The sequence below is a fragment of the Polypterus senegalus genome, chromosome 2 (genome assembly GCF_016835505.1).
Source record: "Polypterus senegalus isolate Bchr_013 chromosome 2, ASM1683550v1, whole genome shotgun sequence".
Taxonomy (NCBI): domain Eukaryota; kingdom Metazoa; phylum Chordata; class Cladistia; order Polypteriformes; family Polypteridae; genus Polypterus; species Polypterus senegalus.
The window spans coordinates 256375180-256400957 of NC_053155.1; the positions used below are offsets into that span (position 1 = coordinate 256375180).

The window sequence follows — 25778 nt, forward strand, 5'->3', positions numbered from 1 at the left end:
GCGGAGAAGCCGTGGATTAAATAAAAAGGCTGTAGTTATCAGCAGGGAGACGTGTATCCCGTGGCGAAGCAAGGAAGGGAATGTAGAGACTGGAGCGACGGATGGCCTTATATAGGCAGGCAGCCAACAATGTGGGAGGTGTTGGGATCGGAGACCCAATGCCACCTTACACGGTGACTGAGCTGCAGGCTATGGACGTATATATGTACGTAAGTAGGATTCAGTTAGCGTTGGGAACCCGTGTACCAAATTTCTTGAAGATGGGCCCATAAGTAACAAAGACTGTTGAAAAGTTCAATATGACGGCCGACAGTGGCATCATACCACCGAAATAAGTACCAAATTTCAGCCTTCTACCTACACGGGAATTTGGAGAATTAGTGACGTTGGAGAGTTCAATATGGCGGCTGACAGTGGCGTCATACTACCGAAATAAGTACGTACATTGGTTTTGGTTAGTGCAGGGAAGCCGCCTACCAAATTTCGTGAAGATGGGGCCATAAATAAGAAAGTTCAACATGGCAGACGTTGTTGACTGTTATGACCGATACGCATAGAATTTCTAAATGAAACCTGCTTAACTTTTGTAAGTAAGCTGTAAGGAATGAGCCTGCCAAATTTCAGCCTTCAACCTACGCAGGAAGTTGGAAAATTAGTGACGTTTGGAAAATTCAATATGGCGGCCGACAGTGGCGTCATACCATTGAAATAAGTACGTACATCGGTTTTGGGTAGCACAGGGAAGCCACCTACCAAATTTCGTGAAGATGGGGCCATAAATAAGAGAGTTCAACATGGCGGACGTTGTCGACCGTTATGACCGTTACGTGTAGAATTTCGAAATGAAACCTGCTTAACTTTTGTAAGTAAGCTGTAAGGAATAAGCCTGCCAAATTTCAGCCTTCTACCTACATGGGAAGCTGGAGAATTAGTGATGAGTCAGTATGAGTGAGTGAGTGAGTCAGTGAGGGCTTTGCCTTTTATTAGTATAGATTATTGTAGTATTAATTAACAATAATAATCCAAGTAAATCTTGGTATATCTTTGTTTTTGTTGATTAATCTGTGAAAAACACCTTGGGTTGCATTTAAATATGATTATGATAAGGTGCTATATAAATAAAGTTATTATTATTACTAATTAAATAATTAGTAAAATATTTTAATAACAATAATAATAATATAAATATCTAACAAAAGACTGTAGCAAATTATGTAGTTATATGGAGAGATTTAAGATTTATTTTTACATTTACTAGGGGGAATCCGCCCCTTGCTTGCCCACCCCCGGGTTTGGTTTACCAGATATACAATTTAAAGAGACTGTTATTTTCATGGGAATTGTTACAAATGCATTATTTTTACTTTTACTTTAAAATTTTTTATAAAAACAATACTTGACCTTTATTTCTGGCCCCGATTACATCTCTTTCTCGCAGGATGTATAACGCTGCTTGCGTTGTGAAGGTGGTGCAGCTGAACACATGCTAAGGTGATGCCGTCGGATCATCTGCTGTCTTTCTGCTGCTGGCGGGCTGCCTGTTCTGCTTGTCTCGCTGCCCGGTCATTTTAAGCCTGTACAGCAGATGTCCTTTTGCCACTTCGTGTCCCTGATGCTCGCATTGTGAAGTGGGGGTTGGGGGGGGTGTTAGGGTGGTTGAACGCATGCTAAGGAGAAGCGGTCGGATCATCTGCTGGGTTTCTGCTGCTGGCAAGCTGCATGTTTTGCTTGTCCTTGTTTTAAGAGCTGGGAGCACATGAAGCGTGCCTGCCAAAAGCAATCCAACAACTGCTCAGTTAGATGTCTGTGGACTTGTTTTAAACAATGTCTCACTGCCTTGTCTCGCGTGACGTTATAAAAACAATACTTGTCCATTATTTCTGGCCCCGGGCGTGGTTAAATCTCTTTCTCGCAGGAGGTATAACGCTGCTCATGTTGTAAAGGGGGGCGGCTGAACACATGCTAAGGAGTTGCCGTCGGATCATCTGCTGTCTTTCTTCTGCTGCTGCTTCTGTCACGCTGCCTATCAATCACTGTAAAGCCTGTACAGAAGCTGTCCTTTAGCCACTTTGCGTCTCTGCCGCTTGTGTTGTGAGGGGGGGTGGTGGGGGGGTTAGGGTGCCAAAACGCATACAATCATCTGCTGGCTTTCTGCTGCTGGCGAGCTGCAAATTGTCTTCCGAGAAGATCACATCTCGTCTCCCTAGTCTCTCTCTAAAACATTTTTTTTTATAATAGAGAGATGAATGTTACATATATATCACATAGGTTTCATGTGTGAGTTTATCTAAGAAAGTGGCCATAATCTTGCAAGAAATAATTACTAAAATATAGGGAAAATGTATGACAAATATATAAAAATACAATTGTAAATGGTAACATGTACTAATTTAGCATTCCGGTCATATAAAATCCTTACTGTATTTTTCCATATAAGATGTTACTGACGTTGAAGTTAGAAAGGTTCTTAATGTGATAATTGTGGGTAGAATAAGAAAGGGAGAAATCAAAAATGACACCGAGGAGAAGAAAGTCTGTCACCAAGGGTAACTGAGAAAGAACTTATGTTTGTAAGCTGACCTTTAATGCAAGATAACATGAATTTTACATTGTTGCAGTTTAATTTTAAAGAGTTATATTCCATCCAGATTTTAACTTCTGATGAACCTTCAATTTAAATAAAGCAATAGATCTCAGTATCATCCACATATAAACAATAACCCAGTCCAAAGTCACAAATAAAATGACCAAGGGGAAGCACGGGGATACAAAAGAGCTGACAGCAATGCCTTGAGGAAATCCTTGTGTGACAAGCACTGAGCTGGACATGCTGTTGCCAAGACTAATGAACTCTTGCTCATCAGTCAGATAAGACTTAAAAAACTAGATGGCAGTGCCAGAGATAACCATAAAGTTCTCCATTCTGGACAGTAGAATGTCATGCTTGACTGCATTAAATGCTGCACAAAGGTCTAATAAAAATAATGGCTTGCCCAGAGTCTGCAGCCATATACACATCATTACTTATGTGAAGCAGAACAGTTTCACTGCTATGTTGACCTCTGAAACCATACTGAAAAGGTGCACTAGTTTATTACAAGTTAAGCAACTGGTGAGTTGATGGGCAACAACATGCTCAAGAACTTTAGACAGAAAAGGTAAGTAAGAAAATTGTTGAGATTGTCAGAATTCAGTACCAGACTTTTTAATGTTGGGGTTACAGAAGCAATTTTCAAAGCAGCTGGCACAGAGCCTGTGTCAAGGGATGTATTTATAATTGTAGGAACAGTTGGGATTATGGAATGAAGGTGGGAACTGGTAAGTGTGGTAGGAATGGGGTGAAGTAAACAATTTGTAGTCCCCAACTTACAAACCAACTCATTTAAATGTAGATGAAAATGGAGAGAGAAGGAGAGAGAAGACAGGGAAAATTATAAAAGGATTGATTTGTATTAATTGTATTAATTTGTATTGCAAATTGTTTTATTTTGGTACCTTATTTAAGAGGTAAAAATTTAAAGTGTACCTCTTAAATGAGGTACCAAACTAAAACAATTTGCATTATGTAAAAAAAAATTTAAAGTGTCCCCTCCTTGAACCGTCACCTTATCGTGGTGGAGGGGTTTGCATGTCCCAATGATCGTAGGAGCTATGTTGTCCGGGGGTTTATGCCCCTGGTAAGGCCACCCAAGGCAAACTGGTCCTAGGTGAGGGATGTGACAAAATGAGACAAAGAACGGTTCAACAAACCTCCAATGATGAGCGAAACCTTTGGACGACATTTTCCCTTGCCCTGACGCGGGTCACCGGGGCCCCCCTCTGGAGCCAGGCCTGGAGGTGGGGCTCGACGGTGAGCACATGGTGACCGGGCCTGCACCCATGAAGTTCAGCCGGTCACAGCCCGAAGAGGTAATGTGGGTCCTCCTTCCCATGGGCTCACCACCTATGGGAGGGGCCAAGGAGGTTGGGTGCAGTGTGAGCTGGGTGGTGGCCTTGGTGGTCCGATCCTCGGCTAAAGAAACTGGCTCTGGGGATGTGGAATGTCACCTCTCTGAAGGGGAAGGAGCCTGAGCTAGTGCGCAAGATCGAGAGGTTTCAGCTAGGACTCACCTCGACGCACAGCTTGGACTCTGGAACCAATCTCCTTGAGAGGGGCTGGACTCTCTACCACACTGGAGTTGCCCCCAGTGAGAGGCTCTGAGCAGGTGTGGGCATACTTACTGCCCCCCGACTTGGAGCCTGTGCATTGGGGTTTACCCCGGTGGACGAGAGGGTGGCCTCCCTCTACCTTTGGGTGGGGGGATGGGTCCTGACTGTTGTTTGTGCGTATGCGCCGAACAGCGGTTTGGAGTATCCACCCTTTTTGGAGTCTCTGGAGGGGGTGCTAGACGGCATACCTTCTGGGGACTCCCTCGTTCTGCTGGGAGACTTCAATGCTCACGTGGGCAATGACCTGGAAGGGCGTGATTGGGAGGAATGGCCCCCCCGATCTGAACCCAAGCAGTGTTTTGTTATTGGACTTCTGTGCTCGTCACAGATTGTCCATAACGAACACCATGTTCAAGCATAGGGGTGTTCATACGTGCACTTGGCACCAGGACACCGTAGGCCTCAGTTCGATGATCGACTTTGTGGTCGTGTCATCGGACTTGCGGCCACATGTGGTGAGTTGGCTTCGATGGTGGGAGAAGATGCTGGTCAGGCCTGGTAGGCCCAAACGTGTTGTGAGGGTCTACTTGGAAAGGCTGGCAGAGTCCCCTGTCAGAAGTAGTTTCAACTCCCACCTTCGGCAGAACTTCGACCACATCCCGAGGGAGGTGGGGAACATTGAGTCTGAATGGGCCATGTTTCGTGCTTCTATTGTTGAGGCGGCTGACTGGAGCTGTGGCCGTAAGGTGGCCGGTGCCTGTTGTGGCGGCAATCCCCGAACTCGTTGGTGGACACCGGCAGTGAGGGATGCCGTCAAGCTGAAGAAGGAGTCCTATACGACCTTTTTGTCCTGTGGGTCTCTGGAGGCAGCTGATAGGTACCGGCAGGCCAAGCAGAATGCAGCTTCGGTGGTTGCTGAGGCAAAAACTCTGGCATGGGAGGAGTTTGGAGAGGCCATGGAGAACAACTTTCAGACAGCTTCAAGGAGATTCTGGTCCACCGTCCGGCGTCTCAGGTGGGGGAAGCAGTGCAGTGTCAACAGAGTATATGGTGGGGATGGTGCGCTGCTGACTTCGACTCAGGACGTTGTTGGTCGGTGGAGGGGTACTTAGAAGACCTCATCAATCCCACTAACATGCCTTCCAATGAGGAAGCAGAGCCTGGGGACTCTGAGGTAGGCTCTCCCATCTCTGGGACTGAGGTCACCGAGGTGGTCAAAAACCTCCTTGGTGGCAGGGCCCCGGGTGGATGAGATACCAGAGTTCCTCAAGGCTCTGGATGTTGTATGACTGTCTAGGTTGACACGTCTCTGCAACATCGCATGGACATCGGGGACAGTGCCTCTGGATTGGCAGACTGGGGTGGTGGTCCCCCTCTTTAAAAAGGGGGACTGGAGGGTGTGTTCCAACTACAGAGGGATCACACTCCTCAGCCTCCCTGGAAAAGTCTACTCAGGGGTTCTGGAGAGGAGGGTCCATCGGATAGTGGAACCTCAGATTCAGGAGGAACAGTGTGGTTTTCGTCCTGGTCGCGGAACAGTGGACCAGCTCTTCACCCTTAGCAGAGTCCTGGAGGGTGCATGGGAGTTTGCCCAAGCAGTCTACATGTGTTTTGTGGACTTGGAAAAGGCATTCGACCGTGTCCCTCGGGGAATCCTGTGGGGGGTGCTCAGGGAGTTTGGGGTACCAGACCCCCTGATAAGAGCTGTTTGGTCCCTGTACAACCGGTGTCAGAACTTGGTCCACATTGCCGGCTAAGTCAAGCCCGTTTCCAGTGAAAGTTGGACTCTGCCAGGGCTGTCCTTTGTCACCGATTCTGTTCATAACTTTTATGGACAGAATTTCTAGGCGCAGCCAGGGTGTTGAAGGGGTCCGGTTTGGTGGACTCAGGATTGGTTCACTGCTTTTTGCAGATGATGTTGTCCTGTTTGCTTCATCAGGCCGTGATCTTCAGCTCTATCTGGATCGGTTCGCAGTTGATTGTGAAGCAGCTGGGATGAAAATCAGCAACTCCAAATCCGAGACCATGGTCCTCAGCCGGAAAAGGGTGGAGTGCCCTCTCAGGGTTGGGGGAGAGATCCTGCCCCAAGTGGAGGAGTTCAAGTATCTCAGGGTCTTGTTCACGAGTGAGGGAAGAATGGACTGTGAGGTTGACAGGCGGATCAGTGCAGCATCCGCAGTGATGCGGGCTCTGCATTGGTCTGTTGTGGTGAAAAAAAAGCTGAGCCGTAAGGCAAAGCTCTCAATTTACCAGTCGATCTACATTCCTACCTTTACCTATGGTCATGAGCTATGGGTAGTGACCGAAAGAATGAGATCGCGAATACAAGAGTCTGAAATGAGTTTCTTCTGCAGGGTGTCTGGGCTTTCCCTTAAAAAAGGGTGAGTAGCTCAGTCATCTGGGAGGGGCTCAGAGTAGAGCCGCTACTCCTCCGCATCGAGAGGAGTCAGATGAGGTGGCTTGGGCATCTGATCAGGATGCCTCCTGGACGCCTCCCTGGTGAGGTGTTCCGGGCACGTCCAACCGGGAGGAGGCCCCAGCACACGCTGGAGGGACTATGTCTCCCAGCTGGCCTGGGAACACCTTGGGATTCTCCCGGAAGAGCTGGAAGAAGTGGCCGGGGAGAGGGAAGTCTGGGCCTCTCTGCTCAAGCTGCTGCCCCCGCAACCCGACTCCGGATAAGCGGAAGAGGATGGATGGATGGATGAAATTTAAAGTGTACAGATTTTTTAAACATTGTACACTTTTCTCTGGCTATTTTAAAAAAAGCATGTTCAAGAAGTGCCACCTATGCAGCACAGAAATATGGTACTGTGCAGTTTACAGGAGGAATTTATTGCTAAAACTATTCAATTAATTATCAAGAACTAATTAGTATAAAATCACTTCAGTGAATGTTCAGTTTCACATTGCTCATTTCTTAAATCAACTGCATTGTTAGAGGATAATTCTGGACTTACTTTGCTAGTAATACAGTACAATAATAAGGTCTTGGTACTCTTAAATCTAAGGTAAAATAAATTGGTTTAAATGCTTTTACTATTATTATGCTTCTTAAAATGAGATAATGTAAGCAATTAGTCATGAGTGGAATGGTCCAGGACATTCATTTCACTAGTTGTCAGTGTGGTATTCTTTAAGGCAAACTCTTAGCCAAAAAAGGAAAATGAAACACTGCCATGAACATCATATAATAACTTAATTACACAAGAAATGCCATATTTGCTATATTTGGAAATTTAGAGTAATACTTGGCATTTTATAACAGAAAAGTTGTTGGATAAACAATGTTCTTCAGACTACCATGCATTCTTTTGTATAAGCTTGTGTCTCATGTTATATAATTTAATCAATGCCTTTACACTCATGAAAAATGTTAATGGTACTGGTAATCTCCTGATTAAAATTTACTATAGCCTACTATAAAGAATTTCAGACAAAATGATATTAATTACTTTTGTAGTTACAGAGCTATCATAGGTTGACATTTCTGTGTATTGAATATCTAGGATCAGTGGTAGCCCAAGATGAAGAAATAATTGCAGATATAACCCACAAAGTGTATTATGGATGGAACAATTGGAAGAAGTATTGTGTGATCCTGAAGAATTAAAATGAAGGTTGAAGTTAAGGTTTTTAAGACAGTGGAAGACCAGCAATGATGTATGGAGTTGAGACACAGGGTCAGTAAAGGGACCACAGGAGAAGTTAGATGTGCCAGATATGAGAATGTTGAGATAGGTGTGTGGAGTTACTAAAAATGGACAGAATAAGAAATAAGAGATTCAACAAAACTGGGAGGGATAGATAAGAAAACACAGGAAAGTAAGTTGAAGCAACGTCAGCATATCATGAGGAAAGACAATGATATTTTGGAAAAAGGGTGAAGAGAATGGAAGTACAGGGGAAGAGAAAGCAAGGAAGGCAAAAGTAGAGGTGGGTGAATAAAGTAAAAGATTTGAAGGAAACGGTTTCGACTTCAAGGAGGTGCAAGACCGAGCAGTATGGAGAAGTTTGATTAAGCACATCAACCCCACACAAAAGTGGGAAAAGATGAAGAGGAAGAAATTTTGTTTTATTTAATATCATTAAACAAATCATGGCCTAATAAATTCAGACCATTTAAAATGAAGATTTTTTTATTACCATAAACCATACATCACAAAAACACCACTACTCAAAATCATACAGCAATAATAATTTTGAATTCAGATTCTTCTCATTTAAGAACTTGTAATGTAAAATGGACTGAGCCCAACAAAACAAATCTTTATGTACAACTGTGCTCAACACCTATTACCAAATATTTGACTGCCTCTTACTGCTTTTTCAATCACTCCTGTTATTCCTTCATTCTTAAACCCACCTAATCCAATTCAGGGTCACAGGAGGCCAGACTTTACATGGTAGCATTATGTACAAGGCAGGAAACCACCCTGAAAAGGAAAACAGCCCACCACAGAGCACATGCTCAATAACAATGATTTTTATTTTCCTTCAATAGTGCAGAAGCTAGTATATGGATTAAATTTGAATTAATCCTCTTCTGCAACATAGTTTTAGTTTTTTTTCCCCATCTACATTTTTAGTACAATACATGTTCTGTATTTGGCTTATACAATTGCTTAAACTTAAAAGGTTAGGTTATAAAATGATATCAAATTCAGAAAAATACTGCTTAATGTAAGCTAAATGAAAAGAAATGAAACCACTCAGCATTGTTCCTTTATGTCTCATGCTTGAAAAGATTCTCGGGTTCTTTTTTAATAGCAGTCAAAAACTTTCAGGCTATTATTTATACAGCATGATTTATCTTTTTTTTTGATAGTTTGTCAAGCAAAACCTGTGAAAATTACATAAATTCATGTTCATTAAATGGCTTAATAAATTGTTTTTATGATACATGAGTCTCTTTTAAACATGCACTGAGAAGTAAAGTATGTCTCATTATGATGGAATTCTGCAAAGGTCTAGTAGAATAGAGGAAAGCCCTGCAAAGAATTGTAGAGTATCAGAAAGAGAAACTTGCACTGTGGGCCTATTCTTTGAAAATAAAGAAATTAATGCATATGTGTTAGGCAGTAGAACTGTAAATGAATTTCTAATTATAAATTAAAGAAGGCACTCAATGGTAACTGAATAGCTTATTCAGGTTGGGGAAATAATCAAAATGCATTTTCAGTATACATTGTATTTTTCTAAAATTATAATCAAATTAATACATCAAGTTAAAGACCATCACAATGTTAAATTATAATTTATACAAATATAAACATGGCTAAAACAACAACAAATCAAATATTTTGAAATTTTTTACTGTAGTCGATTTCAATTTTATAATTTTTGTAAAAATTGGATAGCCCAGTATTGAATAATTCTCCCTTTTGTTACATGCAGAACTAAATTTCACATAAAATAATCACAGGATTGTTTGCTTAGTGATCCAAGAATACCTGAAGGTATTACTTCTATTACTTCAAAGAAATTAAGTGTTTATAGGCCTTCTTTAAATGTATGGTAATAATATATAAAATAATAATAATAATAAAAACATCTGACATTAAACATTTTAAAGTAATAATAACATTTAAAAGTTAATGTGAGAGAAGAATATTAGACCACGTGATTTTTCCTATTAAAGTAATTTCTCTTTAACATCACAAATTTGAGGTCTTGTTATACACCACAAGGTAATCATTTCTCAGGGAAAAAACTAAAAAGCAGAACAAACACAGCAAGAAAGCTACTATATTTCTGGTAAAACCAACAAAGAAATGAAGGCAAATACACAGTATCTGATGGCTACTCCATGTCCATTGTTGAGGGCCATGCTGGCTACAGTGCAAACATACATACAGTAATTCTATTACTTGACACAGTTTTTTCATGTTCAAAAAAGCATGCACCCACCCTAGGGCAACATAGAACCTATGAAATTCATCACAGTCTCCAGGCTTTTCATATGGAGTGAGCTTCTTAACTAGAAGCCGATTACTACTGCTAATACAACATGCACTTTGAGGCAGAATCTTCATTCACTAGCTTGTTGAGATTAAAAGTGTTAATTTGCTGCTTCTACTTTTAAAGAGCTACAATGAAAATTCAGAATTGCTTCTTGTTTTCTTAACCAGCTGTCAGTTAACAAGGGGATCCAAATAAGCAGGGAATCAGAAAAACAGCATCTAACCTGATATCATTTATACTTGTGCGTGTTCAATATAAAATATCTGTTTCAGTAAATTATTTGGAAAGTAAAAATACAAAATGGACTGAGAAATAGCAGTCTGCCATAGTCCTCAAAACATTTTCATTGCATCCTCAAAAAAGAAACACCTATAAAATTAACCATATATGACAAGAAAAATGTAAAACCATGGAAAAATGAAAGAAGTAACAAGTTTCAATATCATCAAGGGTTTTCTTCTAATGAAGAAATTGACTGAAGAAGATAACCCTGAGCTAGTGAATGAAAAATTATTATAGGATGTGCACACTGCATCCTTAACTGCTTTCACTTGTAGTTTAATAAGTAGGATCTATTGGGGAAACTTTTTGAGGGTCTAGGTCAATATTATTATCTAGAGTTCTCAATTTGTTTGTATTACATTCTCACAAGAGTCAACGTTTTTAAAGCATTATCACCTTGTCCAAACTGTTCCTTTATTCATTATCACACTACTCGATAACTGCTTTTGAACAATGTCATTTATAATTGATTTTATTATTTAATATGTAATATTAGACAAATTAACTGTCCAAGAATTGCAATGATACTGTATGTAAACATTACCAAGAAATATAAAATATGTGTCACCCTGTCTGGGCAATGTATTTATTTATTTTTGTTCATATTAAACTCTGCAACACATTACTCTAATATTTCTGAAATTTTCTAATACAACCAAATTACTCTCTTTTGGATCTGTACAATACAGAAAACATTAAAAAAAAACTTATGTGAACAATTATCAGTTTATCCAGATATATTCTTTGCAATGTAGTGATGTACCCCTCTTTCTAGTTTAACACTATTTTTATGTTTAACTTGTATAGGTGATTTTAATATTGTCTGTTTATAATCTGTCAGATATACATCCAGGCTCCTTGTATTGACCACTGCTTCATGTATTTACGTGTTGTTTTTTTATTGTACTGCTCAGTTTGTATATTTGCTGAATATTATAAATAAATACAGTATATATTACATTCATCTCTCTCACTTCTCTCCAGCAGAGGCTATTTTGTCTCGGCACAATAGCTGCAAAGATATTTTTAGCTAATCACTGGAAATTTTATGTTTCTATCTCCTTTGCATTTTGGCAAGCCTCATATTTCAATCTTGTCAATCTCAGTGATGGTGATCAGTGGGGTCATCCGCTTCATGATGGCCAGCAATTGCAGTTGCTCTCCTCTTCCTGCTCACTAATTTCTGGCACAGTAGGGTCTGACATTTAGGCTGCATTTCCCTCCTAGGTTTGCTCAGGCCATATTCGTTTTACCTTTTTAACAGGACAAATTTTGTGTGTTTGGTGTATTTTTACTGTTATTAATGCATTTACAAATTTTACACTTTATTTTATGAGAAACATGCTGGTGTCATTATTTTTATTTCTCTTTAATATTATTTAAACTTCAATAAATACCTGATCACAAAAATAATACATGTCATTCATACAGCATATTTCCCATGTTCAAAGCACTTAATTTTAATAATCTTATTTGGCCAGTAAAGCATTATGTGATGGTTCATGTTTTTAAATGGCAACGAATAAAATAAACATTTACTGATTGAATAACAGTGTATCTGCTCATTTTTATTGTCTCCCATCTCCATATGATGAAATACATGAGCTATATCCTTGTATCTAATTTTTATATGGAATTACGTAGTTGCACTTTACAAAGTATTTCTTTAAACCTACCACAATGCTCTTAAACTGTACCTACATCTATGGCTTTATCCAACGTTATTTCCTTCCATTTTTACTCATCTGTTGTAAATGTGTTTCTTTGGAAGTTATTTTTCCTCCAACCACTAAAAGACTTTGGCATTAATTATATTCTGGTTACTGTTTTGTAAAAAGCCAACAATCTTTGTCTGAAGTACATCTTAAATTTTACAAAAGTTCAAGTCAGTGCAGACCTCACTTCTTCTTGTAATTTTCTAAAATGTATTGAGTTGATACGGCAGGCACACATAGTAGTTGGAACATTGGATTTAACAAACCAGACTGCTACTTCAATCTCCATTTTCCCTCTCATTGTTTGACTATGAGTGATCAATTAAACCAAAATCTGCTCCACTGTGAAACAAATACACTACTGAAATATACCCTGACTATGAGTCACCTTGGGTAAAGAAATTGGGCAAATCTGACAAATTTAAAATAATGAAAATGTTTGGGTAATGAAAATCACTAATCAGTAAACTAAACTAAACTTACAGATATTTCTGTGGAGGGAGAGAGGTTTATAATATTAGGTCTAACTCACATTTTTGTCTTTGTAGCTTTCAACCCTCTATTCTAAAATCTCAAACATTCTCACTAAGGCATAGTTCCTCTTTTATGTGAAGTAGTCTGCATTTTGAGCAGTCTATCTACAGTAGTATCGTGCTTACTGCTTTTGAGTCTTCTCAAGTTATACTGACCCCAAACGAAAAATTCTTTTACTACTATGGTATATTGACTTGTGTACAGCTCCTCTATGTACATATGTTATTTTTTAATACTTCAAGCAAGATACCATCTAATCACTGAATGTCACCAGTGACAAATGGCTGGGGCCCATGCCTGGCTGGCACACCCCTTCACCACATCTGCCAGGGGGACAAGGATGGGAAGCCCAGTATCTCCCCATGGACGTAAGGTGGCAGCAACCCTGGGTTGCAGCAGTGCCTCGGACTCCGCAAGCAGGCCCGTCGCGACAAGGCAGGCAAACCAAGCAATTGCTTGGGGCCCCGAGCTGGCCTGGGGCCCCAAGACAACGACTGGTTAAGAATAAAATGCAGCGACAAACTGTGTGAGCGCCCCATTGATAGTGAATGCAGTAAAGTGCAATGACACTGTTATCGGGATCCCCTGAAGGGGGCCCCCCTCGCTGACAGCAGCCAGCCAACCACGCGATCTCTGCTGCCGGCAAAATACAAAACTTCCTCGGCAGTCATGAAGCGGAATTATGCTTCAGGAAGCCAAAAAAGAAAGAAGAGAAAGGAAGAGGAGGATAAGAAAAAACAAGACAGTGGTAAGTGATAAATTACACACATAAAATAGCTCTACTTGTCTTGTACAAATGGTGCAATTTTGCAGCAGGTAGGCTAGCAGAAATATGTACAGTAATCCCTCGCTATATCAAGCTTCGACTTTCGGTTTCACTCTATCACGGATTTTAAATGTAAGCACATCTAAATATATATCACAGATTTTTCGCTGGTTCACGGATTTCTGCAGACAGTGGGTCTTTTAATTTATGCTACACGCTTCCTCAGTTTGTTTGCCCTGTTGATTTCATACAAGGGACACTATTGGCAGATGGCTTAGAAGCTACCCAATCAGAGCATGTATTACATATTAACTAAAACTCCTCAATGCTATAAGATATGCATCCCACGCGGAGCTTGATTGTTTGCTTGTCTCTGCCTCTCTCTCACCCTCTCTGACATTCTCTGCCTGATGGAGGGCTGTTTGCACAGAGGCTGTTTGCTTAAAAGATACTGACGCTCCTCTAAAAAAATGCCGCTTTATTGCGGTGCTCGGCATATTTAAAAGCACAAAAGCACACGTATTGATTTTTTGATTGTTGCTTTAATCTCGCTCTCTCTCTCTGACGTTCTCTGCGCCTGACGGAGGAGATGTGAGCAGAGAGGCTGTTTGCTTAGAAGATACTAACGATCCTCTAAAAAATGCCGCGGCAAACTTAAAAGCACAAGTATTGATTTTTTGATTGTTTGCTTTTCTTTGCGAGGCTCTCTCTCTCTGAAATTCTCTGCTCCTGAAGAGAAGATCTATTTGCATTCTTTTAATTGTGAGAAAGAACTGTCATCTCTGTCTTGTCATGGAGGACAGGTTAAACTTTTGACTAAAGGGTGTTATTTCATGTCTAGAGGTCTCTAATAATGTTAACAGTGTGAGAGAGTTTATAAGGGCTTAAAATATATAAAAATAACTACACAAACATATGGTTTTTACTTCGCTAATTTTCGTCTATCGCGGGGGGTTCTGGAACGCAACCCCCGCGATCGAGGAGGCATTACTGTATGGCTATGCTGTGGTTCCTTTGCGTGCGTGCGGGGGCCTCCATGTCCATTTTGCTTGGGGCCCCCAAATTCCTTCAAACGGCCCTGTCTGCAAGGGCTTCATGGGGGTTGGAGTTCTGTGCAGCTCTGTGCACTTCCGGGTGCCTGATAAAAGGGAGCCAGAAACCACCACTCGATGGCCAGAGTCGAGAGCAGGAGGACTAAGCTTGTGGAGGAGTGGTGGTCCTCCGAGAGAGAGAGGACAGTGGTGTTGTTACTTTTGGTGCTTGGGACTGTATTGTGGCTGGAGGGATTACGGAGAAGACGTGCCCTCCAGCTGAAGAGAAAAATAAGTCTTTCATTTTATACATGTCTCCGTGTCCATCTGTGCCGAGTCAGGCGCAATATAGCGCCTTTATATTACACACCATTATTACATTATTATTTTGCCCTTGCACGTCTGTTTTTTCAACTCATTTATGCATAATACAGTCTAATTTCTAATTAAAACTATTAAGTCAATACTTTCCCAAACTTCCGACCTCCTGTTTTTTATGTTAAACAACCCTCATCTGCCCTGAGCATATATATCTTGTCCGGAAAACCACTTCTGATGCCAATGCTGAAAAACGTGCCAATATGGTTTAAGTCTAAGTAATCCAGTCATAGAACAAGAACAAGCCACACATTGAACTCCATCATTGACAAAATTTTGCCACTTTTATTTAATTAAAATGTATATTTTTGACCATAATCTTTTAACTTATTTCTTTAAAGTTGTGTTCTATTATTTGCAGTATTCAACTACCTATGTAATTTATTAGAATGTGGATCTTGAATCACTCTGGCAATAAACCTGTCCAAAGATTCAGTGTACAGTATGCACCTAGCAATCAACATGCTTTAAGAGAATCCCTGTTGGTGACGAAAACATGTTTTTCAGTCTAGCCAGTAAATGATTCTAATGCTGTCTTAGTTTTTTCTGAAAGCAAGTTTTCAGGTTCCATTGGGGTTCTTCTGTTCTTTTTTTACAGACACTAAAAGTGTTAACAGTATTTATTCAGCTGTATTTGTCAGGAAATGGAAATTTGTTACCTCTAGAATTGATGACCCTGCATAAAATCCACCTCCTGTCCTTACATTATGCAACTACCCCTGTCCCATCCAGTTACCTTGAGATGTAAACTGTCATCGTGAATGTAATTATTTTGAAATTGATGTTTTGAGAAGCTGCCATCAATTTAACTGTGATCTCCTTACAAAGCTTCTTTGAAAAGTTCAGACTTCAAATAAGCTTGACACTGCAGAGGTTTGTTCCTTTTATTTGTGAGGGAGTTGACTTAGTTCCTAGACTCTGATTTTCTGTAATTATTTCTTGGCACTCACCCATATCTTTAACGAATTCAACTTTTAGAAACCTCTAGCACACAGATGTCAATATATATTTGCAGCCATATGTGTATATTACAGTATTAGCCAAGTCCTTGTCCTGTAGTAACAGGTGGAGTATAACTTTGCTATTAAACTTTTGGAAATATATGCAAATTACTAATAGTGAGAATGTGGACAATGCAAGATACATAGACCTTTGGAAACAGGAATTGAAATAAAAAGCAGTGCTAAAAGATAAAAGGTATTAGATATCATAGTTCATAAGGGAATTCCTGCCTACATTTGTCAGAGCTGCACTTATGTTGCTTTTCAGCAAGGGTTACAACCAATTTGCCTTTTTAAAAAACAATCATTGAGATGCTTTTTATGGAAGAAAGAAAGAGATTTCTGTAGGTTAAATTTGAACTCATTGTATAATGATAAGCCACATGAACGATTCCTGGAGATTGTGTGTATTTCATTCAATTTATCAAATGACCAGACAATAAGCTAAAATATCCACATAAATTACCATTGAATGATGAACTTAAAGTAAATACTTCATCCCAAAATATTTTTAAATGTTACTTACCTCATCTACTTTGTAGTGGTGGCCAAGAAAAATATTTAATCTCACATTTACATGGAGCTTGTCCCCTTATTTGTTGGTCAAGAGTCCTGTCATCAGTCCTAAAAGTGACTCCCATGAGTCTTTAGGTTTCCTGTTTTTATGCATGCTGATATTTCAGGAGCATTTGACAATATTTTAGCAAAAATTAAGTACGTGTTTTGCACGTTTTGAGAATAACAACTGGATAACGCACATGTGGATTATGCAACACAAGTATGTTTTTTAACATCATTTGCCACTGTAAATTTCTGGTCAATATTGCCCCCTATTTTGTTATAAACTTCTTTCTCCCTGTTCTGCATGGGAAAAAAAAAATGAGATTAACATTTTTTCTAGGTCAAAGTACATGGGGGTAAGTAACCTATAAAAAATATATCATTTTTGGATGGAGCATTCCACTAAGGCAGGGGAAGAGGAAACTGTTGATGGACTAAAAGTGGAAAAAATACTATATTTACAACAGGCATTTGCTTTTTTGCAAACACTATGATCATGAGGTCCCAAACACTAGACATAGCATTATAGAAATGTGACCCTGTCATACCAAATCAACACATATGGAATATCTGAATATGTTTGAACAAGAGAACCCAGAAAACAAATGACTGATAAAACAAAACCATACTATACTGTAACAAAATAACATAAAATTCTTATACAAAAAATTACATTTACCAGGTTTTGATGTTAGATCAAGATATTCTTTTTTAGAACTCAGAATAAGTGGATTCATTCTTGAAACAACGTTTGACTGCTCCATGAGGAATTGTAGTGCATCCATCTCATCAGTCATCTCACCCTTTCATAAGGAAGAAAATAGGTGAACAAAAACATCATAGGATACAAGTTAGTTTTCATTCAACACATAAGAACAAGGTTTTATCTTAATGTTGTGGTGTATGCACAAAAATGTAAAACAGAACAGAACTATGGTGCCTAATAATAAAAGAGTCATTCGAATCCATGCCAATAGCTGCTTTGGTAGAAAAATATTTAGTATTAGTAGTACTTATAGTAGAATATAGTATTTATTTGTAATGACAGAAAACTACAATTAAAGTAATTGCAGTATATTTAGTTACATTAACAGCTTAAAAGATTTTTTAAAAGCAATGGCTTTGCATGTTTTGTAAAGCAATTTTAATATTCTTCTCACACCAGTGTGCTGCTTCTCTTTAAGGAAAATTGTGCACATTAAAATTCATACCAGATGTAACTGTGCAAGCCATGACTTATATATTTGTGAAGAGCTGTCTAGTGATATCATACTATAGAGAATCACAAGAAGAGTAATGTAAAAAGCTTTGTTTTCGTCAATACAAAATATGTTTAACAGAAATACCATAATACACTGACATCAGTAAACAAATTTATCATTTTTACAAACTATAAAACTAAATTCTGATTGTATAAAAGATTAATATTGTCTAGTCAGAAATCTGAATTTGCATTGTCCTAGGGCTGAATATATTTTATTTTTTTTTTTTACTTTATTGATTTTATTGTAATCATTCTATACAAATACATAAATTTTTACAAAAATATGATTGAACACAAATCAACCCCCACCCCTGAGAAAGAGATCATGGCCAACAGAATAAATCTTAAAGCTAGTAAAAATAAGTAAATCGATGAGTTTAATAAGTGGATAAAATTAAATGGAGAAGAAAAGGAAATGGGAAGAGAATCTGCTTCCTCAGTTCTTCAAGAGCTTATTCTAAAATATTATTGATTAGATCCTGCCAAGTTTTGAAAAAGTTCTGCAAAGTACCTCTAAGTGAGAATTTGATCTTTTCCAGTTTCAAATAGTATATAACAGTAGTTACACACTGACTTAAATGAGGAGAGTTAGGATTCTTCCGGTTGATCAAGTTAAGTCTACGTGCTAATAGTGTAGTAAAGGCAATTACAGTTTGTTTGTCCTTCTCCACTTTAAGCCCATCTGGAAGTACACCAAACACAGCTAATAAAGGGTTAGGAGGGATTGTGACACCAAGACTGTCTGAAAGGCATTTAAAGATTTTGGTCCAGAATGATGTTAATTTGGCACAGGCCCAAAACATTTGGCCCAATGAGGCTGGAACTTGATTGCAGCGTTCGCGGGTTGGATCTTGCCCTGGAAACATTTTGGACAATTTTAATTGAGACAGATGTGCTCGATATATAATTTTGAGTTGAATAATTGTATGCTTTGCACATATGGAGCTCGAGTGAATTCTCTGCATTGCTACCTTCCACTCCTTTTCTGAGATACTGAGTAAGAGATCCTTTCCCCACTTTCCTCTTGGATCTTTGAATGGCAGGGACTGTAACATGGTTTTATATATTACAGAAATGCTGTCTGAGTCCTCGAAACTGAGAAATACTTTTTCCAGCATAGAGGGAGATGGGAGAAAAGGAAAATCGGGCAGGTTCTGTTTAACAAAGTTTCCAATTTGAAGATAGTGAAGAAATGTGTTGCTGGATAGTTAAATTTGGAATTTATTTGTTCATAGGATGCAAAGATGTTGTCTATGTACAGATCTCTAAGTGATTTAATCCCAATTGTTTTCCAGATATTAAAAACTGCTTATGTTTGCAAGGGTTAAATAAGGTGGTTCTCATGCAGAGGTGCCACAGATAAAAACTTCTCAGTCTTAAAATGCTTCCTACATTGGTTCCATATTCTGAGTCAGGTAAGCACACTTGGGTTATTAGTATATTGGCGATAACTTGCATTTTTAGGGACACAAAGCAGAGAATATCAAGAAGTACTGCAGGATTTTATTTCTATTGCGGACCAAGCCAGTGCATGTTCATCTATTTGTTTCCATGTCCAGATTTTTATACCTTGTATGTTTGCTGCCCAGTAATAAAATTGAAAGTTAGGTACAGCCATACCACTTTTTGCCTTAGGTCTTAGTAGGGTCGCTCTTTGGATACGTGGATGTTTTAAATTCCAAATAAATGAGGTTATGGTTGAATCTAAATGCTTAAAAATGATTTATTGATGTATATTGGAATGTTTTAAAATAAAAAGAGAACCTTATGAAGGATATTCAACTTAACGTTAATTCTTCCAGCTAGAGTGAGATGAAGGGTTGGCCATCTGTGCAAGTCTTGCTTAATGTTTCCCATACAGATGATGAAATTTTGTTGATAAAGAGCTATATGTTTACTTGTGATGTTTACCCCTAGGTATTTAAACTGATCTGAAATGATAAAAGGGAAGGTGTCCAATCCAATATTCTATGCTTGAGAATTCAGTGGGAAGAACACACTTTTATTCAAATTAACTCTGAGACCAGAAATCTTTTGAAATTCTGTAAGTGCTGTTAGGACTGCAGGCACAGTATTTTGTGGGTCTGATATATACAGTACCATATCTTCTGCATATAGAGAAATTTTCTGTTCAATATATATGAATATATTTTTATATCTGCAAGACTGGTCTGTCTGTCCAGGGTTTGAAGGAATGGGTACATGGATGAAGACATTGAGAATTGAACAGTGGCTTAACTGTTCTCCACTAAGACTGCAACAAACAATAAGACCCCTGAAGTCATCCAGGCCCTTTGTCAATGTTGGATCTCTTTTAGTCCATCAGCAATTTAAGCCTTCAATGCCATTCTCTCAACCAGCACAGAAAACAGACAACATAATTCCCCATCACTCTGCATTTACTTTTGAAGATTCCCTTCAGAAGAAGTATGGCCACATTAGATTGGGTAGACCATGGATCCAGTACAGACAAGATTGCCATTATTTGTGAAAAGCTGCAGTGGATTGCTTTTTTTCTTTAAGATTTGCTCAAACAAGCTACAAAAAACTGCAACTGAACTCTGAACTCCTTTGCCTCATAAATGTGGAACTTTAACTCATATATATTTCATAGACAGCCACACTGTGAAAGTTTGTTGCACGCTTTAGTTTATTATCCTAAGTATTTTGTCTAAGTTAACATAAATTCTGTTTTTGTTTCATCTCAGTCTACGACACACAATTAATGTCAGAATGGCTGCTGAGTCTCTAACTGAAACACCAGATGAGAGTATCTATTCAAAAGAGACCTGGACACAGTACAGATAAACACTCTTGACAACATAAAATGATATAAACGATGGCCCACCCAAGAGATAGGGACCCTACTCTATCAAAGAAAACTATCCACCCAGACATAGAAGACTTTGTGCATGCATTAGTCTGACTTCTGAATTAAGACAAGCCATCTTAAAGACAAGCCCTCTCACTTTCCTTGTTTCTCTGGACCTCCAGCACAGATGTCTCCTCTGGTGCTATCGTAATCATTGCTATTTATTTTGGCAAAGTTTTATTCTTTATTTCAATTTGGCTGTCTTTTGATTTTGCAACGCAAAATGTTAAGTGACCATGATCACCACCATCAGTGGAAGTCTGCTAGAAATATTTTGTAAGTGTTACATAGTGCAGTTAACTGAATAAATAAAGTCAACAAAAAGCTTCAGTGTAGTTAATTTCTTTAAAGTGACAAAATGATAGGATCTATTTCAGAATAAACTCATTAAGTTTCTTGACTTTGATTCTTGGTTTGCCCATGTATCTTGTTTGCTGGTTTTGACTTTGGCCTGTCACTCACCAAGTTTGTACCTTAAGTTAATCTCCTAGTCTCAGCCTTTTCCTCACAATAACCATGGGAGACTCAGTCTCATTACAGGTGCTACTTTTCAGCTTTAATATCATTATGGAAAGTATTATTTAAGCTTTATGACTATGACACATGGGTGTATTAATAGCTTTACATACAGATTTAGCAATTATTCATTTTATTGCTATTATCTTATTTTGATAAACATTGCTTTGCTTTAAATTTCTGTACTTGGTCTAGAATATTTAAAGTAAATACAGTAAACCTGGTGTGAGTAGACAGCCACTTCTTCTCTATGTGTTATAGGCTGAGGAGGGGAATATCCAATAGAGAGCAGCACGGTAAGGAGTAATGCATCATTGGTAAGTGGTAACACAGTGTATCAGCCTTGAATGTCTTGGGGACACTCATCCATGCTGCTCAAACCAGAGCTAGCAAGTTTCTAAGAGGGGTACTGATTAGTGATAGATTATGCAGGCATCACATTAACAATCAGTGCTTAAGTGCAAGTATGTTTCGAGTGTGTGAGTGTGAGTGTGTGTGTGTGTATAAATTAAGATTAGGTTTGCGAGAGTAGACCAATCTATAATGAACTTGGTGAGTCTCACTCATCCAATTAAAATACACCAAAACTCTAAATCGTCATGATTTGTCTGTCTTTTGTTATACACAGCTTATGCTATACATCATTTATAATGCCTTCAAAACATAACCTTGAAATCATGATTGTGCAGACCCTTTCTTTATAACAGTTGTAAATTCTCTCTGCTAATGGCTCTCTGAACAAAGGGTGAACTGGCTACCAGTTTTATTCTGATTATTTGAAGATAAAATAAACTGAAAGTATATTTTGTGGGAAAATCATTTCACAGCAAGGGTTTGAATATGAGCAACAGGATGCTTTTAAAAAAATAAACTTTTGCAAACACATATCATTAAATGAAAATAAAAGCATTTCAATAATATATGCATTATTTATTTGTTCAAGGCCATCATTAAGGGAATTAAAGGCATATCACATCACCAAAACCTTACTTATATCAGGTCACTCCTCCAAAATGGGGTGGAAGGATCCATTGGCAGTTTTTTAGAACCTACGACAGGCACATTGAAGTGTGTGTGACCTAATAAAATCAATTCAGATCTTTTTGGTCTAAAAACTAAGTGTTATCACTGTAAATCCAAGCAAAGCTAATCACCCAAAGCATGATATTATAGGAGTGTTTCTGCAACATGTACTGGACTATTTGCCAGTATAAGTATATAACTAGAATAAACAAAATACAAAAAGAAACTTTAAGAAATCCACTGGCTCTCAGCTAAACATTCAAAAAGGAGAATGAAGTTTACATTCCAACAGTGTAACTCAAAGAATAGAGATAAAACAACACTAGAGAAGCTAAAGAACAGAAAAAATATATATATTTTAGAATAATCTATGTGTTCCAATCACCAACTCTTCTCAATGTAAATCTAACATTTACCTTTCTATCTGAACAGGCTTGATTAGGGATGAGAGATCATTATTATTACAAGACGCTGCAAGGAAATAGTAAAATTCACATGCCACAGTGGCAGAGTAGGGGGACAGAGTAGTATATCTAGGCAATAAGACAATAAAGTGATAAGTAAGTAAATACAGTACATAATTAAGAGTAGCAGAAGATAAATACAGAAAAATAAGAACAGTTCTTCTGTATTACAGCGCAGACAACAAACAGGATACTTACAAGATTTTCTGTAGCAGGCTTGGGGTTTCACTACTATCTAGGTAGTACATACTGTACATTGTCAGTGATCTCAGGACTGTTATAAAAAGTTTTCTTTTATGTTATTTTTGTTCTTTGTTGTGCTATTTACTTCTACTTATTTACTACTGTTAATATTACTTTTGCTGATTATACACACAATACTCTACTTTGTTCTTGATTTTTAATGATTTCTGTAGGCTGCCTGTGATAAGTTCCATGTGTTTTGTGGGTGGTGCCACAAGAGGTGGGGACACATGCCAATCACTGCCAGGAAGTTCCCTACATCCTATAAATCTGGAGGGTCTCCCACAGTACCTGACAGTTCAAATGTGTTTAGGAGAAAGAGAGAGGAGCGAGAAACAGAGGGAGGGCTGGATGCATAAGGTAGAAAAGGCTTGTTTTTGTTTTCTGTTTACAACGATCGGTTCATAGCGTGCATTGTTGCAATGTTACATTTCTTGGTGGTTTATTAAATTATTATTTATTATTATAATTATTTAATGTTCATTTTTTTCCCTGTGCTTAAAAATCATTAAAAAAAAGTATTTTTAGCGAGCAGTTCCTAGCATATAGCGCAAACTATTGCAGTGTTAGTTTTCTCTGTTGTTCAAGGTTTTCTCAGTGTTATTAAACGTTTTTACATTTAGTTTACTATTACGCTGTGCATTCTAAAGTATGATTAATTATATTTGTATTTAAAAACAAAAAAATATATATATTTACATACAGTTCGTACGGTCTGGAATGGATTAATTGTGTTTACATACAATCCTATGGTGGAAATTGCTTCGATTCATGACCAAATCGGTTTATGACCAGAGTTTTGGAACAAATTATGGTCGTGAACCGAGGTTCCACTGTGTGTGTGTGTGTGTATATGTATATGTATATATATATATATATATATATATATATATATACATATATATATATATATATATATATATATATATATATATACATACATACACTCACCTAAAGGATTATTAGGAACACCATACTAATACGGTGTTTGACTCCTTTTCGCCTTCAGAACTGCCTTAATTCTACGTGGCATTGATTCAATAAGGTGCTGAAAGCATTCTTTAGAAATGTTGGCCCATATGGATAGGATAGCATCTTGCAGTTGATGGAGATTTGTGGGATGCACATCCAGGGCACGAAGCTCCCGTTCCACCACATCCCAAAGATGCTCTATTGGGTTGAGATCTGGTGACTGTGGAGGCCATTTTAGTACAGTGAACTCATTGTTATGTTCAAGAAACCAATTTGAAATGATTCGAGCTTTGTGACATGGTGCATTATCCTGCTGGAAGTAGCCATCAGAGGATGGGTACATGGTGGTCATGAAGGGATGGACATGGTCAGAAACAATGCTCAGGTAGCCTGTGGCATTTAAACGATGCCCAATTGGCACTAAGGGGCCTAAAGTGTGCCAAGAAAACATCCCCCACACCATTACACCACCACCACCAGCCTGCACAGTGGTAACAAGTCATGATGGATCCATGTTCTCATTCTGTTTACGCCAAATTCTGACTCTACAATTTGAATGTCTCAACAGAAATCGAGACTCATCAGACCAGGCAAGATTTTTCCAGTCTTCAACTGTCCAATTTTGGTGAGCTCGTGCAAATTGTAGCCTCTTTTTCCTATTTGTAGTGGAGATGAGTGGTACCCGGTGGGGTCTTCTGCTGTTGTAGCCCATCCGCCTCAAGGTTGTGTGTGTTGTGGCTTCACAAATGCTTTGCTGCATACCTCGGTTGTAACGAGTGGTTATTTCAGTCAAAGTTGCTCTTCTATCAGCTTGAATCAGTCAGCCCATTCTCCTCTGACCTCTAGCATCAACAAAGGCATTTTCGCCCACAGGACTGCCGCATACTGGATGGTTTTCCCTTTTCACACCATTCTTTGTAAACCCTAGAAATGGTTGTGCGTGAAAATTCCAGTAACTGAGCAGATTGTGAAATACTCAGACCGGCTCGTCTGGCACCAACAACCATGCCACGCTCAAAATTGCTTAAATCACCTTTCTTTCCCATTCTGACATTCAGTTTGGAGTTCAGGAGATTGTCTTGACCAGGACCACACCCCTAAATGCATTGAAGCAACTGCCATGTGATTGGTTGATTAGATAATTGCATTAATGAGAAATTGAACAGGTGTTCCTAATAATCCTTTAGGTGAGTGTATATATATATATGGTACCTGCCAAATTGCAAAAAAATACAAAGAGTACACAACATATGTTGTGCACTAATTGGGGTTTGATCCCTGCAATGGGATGAAAAAGTGCATATACCTGATGAGTCCCAATTAGGGTGAAACACGTGTATATAGTGTCCTCTATAATGTCTGCTCCAGCGATTAGAAATACAAATCAAGCAATTCACATTTGATTAAAGTGCACATAGCAGACTTTAACTTAAGGGTATTTGCATACATTTTGGTCAAACCATGCAGAAACTACAACATTTTTTCTATACATATAGAGAGCAGGGAGTGATTGTGCACATGCTGGTGGAAAAATGTTTCTGTCATTGTCATCTGCCAGACAGAAGATCAAGAACCATAGACAGGCTCAGAGAGGTTGCAGCAGTAATTTTTTTCCTGTTTTTGCTTTAAATTCATCCCATCCTGGGATTATCATGTCATTAAACTACTTTTTCTTGGCATCATTGTGAATTTGGTGCCATTTTGAGAGCAATCCATTCTATTCATGGCAGTGAATAACTGAATCAAACTGCAACTCAAAGATACAGCAAATATGGACATAGGTAAATTGGAAGAATGTAAGTTTAGCATGGGAAAATTAATGAACAGATAATGCTTACCGTAAGTACAGCCTTCTGAATGAAATTAGTTGAATCCATGATATGCTGCATGGTAACAATTTCTAGATCATCAGGATTCAATGCCTTCTGAATGAATGGCAAACCATTGAAAAGAATCTGTGGCAGTGGACCCAACCCACTCTTCTTATAAAAGTCTCCTCCATCCTGTTAGATTAAACGTGTCACACCATTAAGTTTAAAGGGC

The 25778-nt window shown here is 38.6% G+C and overlaps 1 protein-coding gene across 2 annotated transcripts in view; it reads right to left on the reverse strand.

The window, feature by feature from the left end:
* uggt2 (UDP-glucose glycoprotein glucosyltransferase 2) overlaps positions 1–25778 on the reverse strand; it is a 652370-nt gene that overhangs the window by 253527 nt on the left and 373065 nt on the right. For both annotated transcript variants that reach the window (XM_039745402.1, XM_039745404.1), the window contains exons 18-19: positions 25574–25738; positions 17061–17184 (exon numbers count right to left, since the gene is read on the reverse strand). In XM_039745402.1, the coding sequence (XP_039601336.1) occupies positions 17061–17184; positions 25574–25738 (289 nt within the window). The remainder of the gene's footprint in view (positions 1–17060; positions 17185–25573; positions 25739–25778) is intronic.